Here is a 5,245-nt window from a genome sequence, read left to right on the forward strand (position 1 = left end):
TGTTAAGTCTGTGTTTTGGCGTTTTGTCTTTCGGGTGAACCAGTTTTTGTCTGAGTGTGTTGCTGGGTCTGAAGTACACCGGGATGTCATGCTTGGAGAAAACCCTCCTGAGTTTCTCTGATACACCGGCTACATAGGGGATGACAATGTTGTTGCGTCTGTCCTTCTTATCCTCCCTCGCTGGTGTCTGATCTTCTGATCTCTGAAGATCCTCCCTCGCTGGTGTCTGATCTGCCATCTATAATCCAGTTTTGAGATCCCTTCCCAGACGCCTTAACGCCCACTCACACCCTGGGCAATCTGACCTCAGGAATTCGCATGATAAGGTGGGGCCAGGTTTCACAGTGAACTCACCCGAAACTGTGGCTGATTGGGACCCACACCCAGTTCCACACCTTGGCTCAGGCGATTAGAGGATCATCAGGGGGTCCTTTTGTCCCTCTGTGGGGGGACACTCCCACTAGGGTTATATCTGGGACTCTCCACCATTTGACCTTAGAACTGAAGAAGCCTCTCGGATGAGAGGTGAAACGTCTTCAAGTAACTTAAAGAAGTCCATTGTACAGTTATCTCATTTTTAACTTCATTTTTATATTTTATTTTATTTTATTCCTTCCTAGTTAAATTTACCCTTTTTAATTTTCATATTTATTTCCTATCTTATTCATAGCCTTTTCTTTTTTTTCTTTAGGTCACGAGCAGTTGTCTAAGCATTTCACTGCATATCGTACTGTGTATGACTGTGTATGTGACAAATAAAAAATTTGAATTTGAATTATATCACAGAGTTACTCCTCTCGCCCCACCTTTTTGTTCCACAGGGATTAATTTTTGCTACTTTAAAATGTATAAATACAAGTCTTACTGTATACAGTGCCATATAATGCCACCCAGTGGTTTAGGTTTTCCAGACAGCATGCCATCTACGCAGAAATGGCCAGAACAGGGGTGGGCATTTTTACAACTGTTATTGGTAGCGTGTTTCTCTCAGAGTGAGGAGATATGCAAGAGGAGAGGGGACCCTGAGAACCCCCAACTGTCTAAGAATGGGGATATTATACTAGGAGGGATGTTCTCTTTTCACAGCAGCTGGACAGACAGAAAGGATAACTACATGCAGAAACCACTGCCACTGCAATGTACCAGGTATAACATTGCAAAAATGTATTGAATTTTGAAATATGTAAAAGTGGTCTCCAAAAAAAAAAAGGTGTCAGGTCTTTTGTCCCATTCTGGTTTAGATATTCATGTATTTCAGTTGTGTTACTGACAGATTTATTTTAACTGAGTGACATTTAACAATGTTCTGTGTCTTCTTCAACATGAAACTAAATATTATATCAATTATTTACTGTTTGGATCAAGTTTGAATTTCAGAGAGTTCCAGTTTGCCCAGGCTATGCGTTTTGCCATTGAGGAGATTAACAACAGTTCAGATCTACTGCCAGGAGTCTCTCTGGGCTACAAAATGTATGATACTTGTGGCTCCATTGCCAGAGGTATAAAAGTTGCACTTGCCTTAGTAAATGGTAATGAAATTTTTTCTGCAGTGTCTGGAGCACCCTGTACCAGACCTGCATCAGTGCAGACCATTTTGGGAGAGACGTCTTCCTCTCCTTGCATGGCAATATCAACTGTAATTGGGCCATTTTATATACCAATGGTGGGTAGGATTGGTAGAAATGTAAGAATTTCTGAAAAAAACAAAAAACAAAAACGATTTGCCTTTATTGTTCCACTTTATCAATATATATCATTCTTTGTGTTTTCCCGTGTGAATGAGTTCATTTTCCTCTCTTTTAGATCAGTCACTTTGCCACATGTGCTTGTCTCAGTGACAAAACCAAGTACCCAGCCTTCCTCAGAACAATACCAAGTGACTACTACCAGAGTAGAGCCCTGGCCCATTTGGTCAAGTATTTTGGATGGACTTGGGTTGGAGCTATTCGAACCAATGATGATTATGGAAACAATGGCATGGCCACATTCACAGAAACTGCACAGCAGCTGGGCATCTGTCTGGAGTATTCTGTATCTTTTTTTAGGACAGATCCCTATGAAAAAATTCAAAAGATCATTGAAATTATAAAGGCTTCAACCTCCAAGGTGATCATTGCCTTTCTTTCACACATGGATATGGATGTGCTAATAAATAAACTGTCTGTCCATGGCCTAACTGGGTATCAGTGGGTAGGCAGTGAGTCTTGGATATCTGATTCCCAAATAGCTGCGATGGATATACATCACATACTGGATGGTGCCATAGGTCTTTCAATTCCAAAAGCACATGTCAGTGGCTTGAAAGAGTTTATACTGAATGTGAAATCACTGAATTCATCTAATAATGAACTCTTTATTGAGTTCTGGGAGACACTATTTAGTTGTAAGTTCAAGGAGTTGAACTCAACAGCAGAAAATCCAAGAGAGTGTACCGGACATGAAGATATGACTGGAGTTCAAAACAGTTTCACTGATATGTCACTTATGTCTATCTTTAACAATGTCTACAAAGGAGTGTATGCAGTGGCCCATGCACTTCACAACATCCTCAGCTGTGATGAAACATGTAACAAAAATGTGCAGCTAGATCCATTTATGGTGAGGTTACATTTGAACAAAAAGTAGCAGTTGTGCTGTCTGTGTTACAAAATGACATTCAATAAATTAACAGACTGCCTGTCTTCTTAGATTTTGCAGCGCATTCTAAAAATTTATTTCAAAACAAAAGAAGGAGATGAGGTTTACTTTGATGAGAATGGAGATCCAGCAGCAAAGTATGAAATTATAAACTGGCAGCCGAGAAAAAACAGTATTGTGGAGTTTGTGACAGTTGGTCTTTACGATGCATCACTTTCTCCAGACAAACAGCTGACTCTGCAAAATATCTCATTAATTTGGGAAAGTAACACAAAGCAGGTATGGTATTAGAAAATAATTAAAACCATAATTAAAAGCTACAATTTCGATTTTGAATGTTTGAATTTGGTTTGAATTTGAGGCAATGAAAAATAAAGCTCAAATGATACAGGCACTTTTGTTGTAGTCATTGTACATTTATCCATACAGGTGCCTGTGTCAGTTTGCAGTGAGAAATGTCCCCCAGGAACACGCAAGGTTCTCCAGAAAGGAAGGCCTGTTTGCTGCTATGACTGTATAAGATGTGCAGATGGCGAGATCAGCAACATTACAGGTTTTGTGCTCTAACAGAAACTTTAGAAGTTAGTGAGGCAGGCTTTGCATTTTTGTTTAATTCACATATCCCCCAAACCCAGTAAAATACACCTTATACCAGGCTGTCATCAAGACAAGAAAAACAAAAAAGAAACAGACAAAAAGACCTATGCCAGATGTCTTTTCACAGTTCAAGAGTCAACTCCAGGTGACACCAATCAACGTTAATAGAAATAAAAAAATAAAACAAAACAGTCAACTCAGCAGATAACATGGGTTTGTAGGTTGATCTCTTTTCATTTTTGTATGCTCTATATTTGGCTAGGTGCAGAGTAGAAACTGGAGCAATGTAAGAAATGCATCATCTACTATGTTGATGAGAAAGTGAAGAAATGCCAGGAAGCATGTTGCTTCTTCTCTTTATAATTGTGTGACATCAGTAGCTTACTAGAGTAATTGTAGAAATGATATAGGATAAAGTAGATGTAAACACTGAAAATAATGCACTTGGGGAAAAGTGAAAAATCTACTCATGAAGTGTAACATCTGGTTCATTATCAATTTGCAGATTCTGTCAGCTGTGTGAGATGCCTCCCTGCGTTTTGGCCAAATGGGAAAAAAGATGCCTGTATTAAGAAAGAGGCAGTGTTTCTATCATATGAAGAAATTATGGGAGCACTCCTGACTGCTGCATCTTTATTTGGAACATGCATGACTACTGGTGTGGCGTTAATATTCTACAAATACAGGAAAACTCCTATTGTGAGAGCAAACAATTCTGAGCTGAGCTTCCTGCTGCTCTTCTCTTTGACATTGTGTTTCCTGTGTTCTTTGACATTCATTGGTCAGCCCTCTGAATGGTCTTGCATGCTGCGACATACAGCATTTGGCATCACCTTTGTCCTTTGTATCTCTTGTGTTCTGGGGAAAACAATGGTTGTTTTAGTGGCTTTCCGGGCAACGCGTCCAGGGAGCAATGTAATGAAATGGTTTGGACCTGCACAGCAGAGACTCTGTGTTACAGGTTTCACTCTTATACAAGTATTCATATGTGTCATCTGGCTAACAATTTCTCCGCCTTTTCCATTTAAGAATTTTAAGGAATTTAAAGATAAGATCACCTTAGAGTGTGCTTTGGGCTCTGTTGTAGGTTATTGGGCTGTGCTTGGCTACATAGGACTTTTGTCTCTCTTATGTTTTATTTTTGCTTTTCTGGCTCGGAAACTGCCTGATAATTTTAATGAAGCCAAGTTTATCACCTTTAGCATGCTAATATTTTGTGCAGTGTGGATCACATTTATCCCAGCGTATGTCAGCTCTCCAGGGAAGTTCAGTGTTGCTGTAGAAATATTTGCTATTCTTGCCTCCAGTTTTGGACTGCTGATTTGCATTTTTTTCCCCAAATGTTATATCATCTTACTGAAACCAGAAAGGAACACAAAAAAGAACATAATGGGAAAGGGAGCTCCATAATCATCTTTCTGAAAAAAATAAATAAAACAATATGTAAGTAATGGTTTGGATTCACTTCATCCTTCGGTTACAAAGATTGTATTTTTAAAATGCATATGAATATACCAGTGACATTAATATGGTCATATTGCGAAAAGTATTCACACTCACTCATCGAAATTATTGAATTTAGGTGTTTCAATCACAGCTGTATATAATAGGGGTGCAACGATACTCGTATCGATATTGAACCGTTCGATACAGTGCTTTCGGTTTAGTACGCATATGTATCGAACAATACAAAATTTTTAATTTATTTTATCAACTTTCCTTCTGACGGTGCTGTCTGTGTTGAGCGCTCAGTGGATCTGCGCTCCACAGTGCAGCCTTGGCGGAGTAGTCGAACGCAGATTCACTGAGCGCAGGGCAAACTAGCGAGACAGAAGTTAAGCTCTCCTTGCAACATGGCAAATTGAACCTCCCCCACCCTAATTCAGATGTGACGTTTGGAACCTTTGGTTTTCATGTGACGTATGACCCTGAAGGTAAGCGCGTCATGGACAAAAGTAAAACAGTACCCAAAAATTCAACTCAAAGCGACAGCTTTATTTGCTAGAAAAAC

General features: G+C 39.4%; 1 protein-coding gene across 1 annotated transcript; it reads left to right on the plus strand.

The window, feature by feature from the left end:
* The first annotated feature begins 970 nt into the window (after positions 1-970).
* On the plus strand, positions 971-4,644 carry LOC102781867 (extracellular calcium-sensing receptor-like). Its single transcript, XM_087851642.1, has 6 exons — positions 971-1,146; positions 1,366-1,663; positions 1,804-2,598; positions 2,689-2,916; positions 3,067-3,190; positions 3,740-4,644. The coding sequence occupies exons 1-6, from the start codon at positions 1,070-1,072 to the stop codon at positions 4,642-4,644; spliced, it is 2,427 nt and encodes an 808-aa protein (XP_087707768.1). The 5' UTR covers positions 971-1,069.
* Positions 4,645-5,245: the final 601 nt, after the last annotated feature.

This window comes from Neolamprologus brichardi, chromosome 14, assembly GCF_056152115.1.
Source record: "Neolamprologus brichardi isolate AB-2024 chromosome 14, ASM5615211v1, whole genome shotgun sequence".
NCBI lineage: Eukaryota > Metazoa > Chordata > Actinopteri > Cichliformes > Cichlidae > Neolamprologus > Neolamprologus brichardi.

Bases quoted from the DNA above. Each gene is read 5' to 3' on its own strand.
- LOC102781867 (XM_087851642.1), top strand. From the start codon at position 1,070: ATGTTCTCTTTTCACAGCAGCTGGACAGACAGAAAGGATAACTACATG. The intron at 2,599-2,688 runs GTGAGGTTACAT...CTGTCTTCTTAG, and splicing joins TGCAGCTAGATCCATTTATG to ATTTTGCAGCGCATTCTAAA. The intron at 3,191-3,739 runs GTTTTGTGCTCT...ATCAATTTGCAG, and splicing joins CGAGATCAGCAACATTACAG to ATTCTGTCAGCTGTGTGAGA.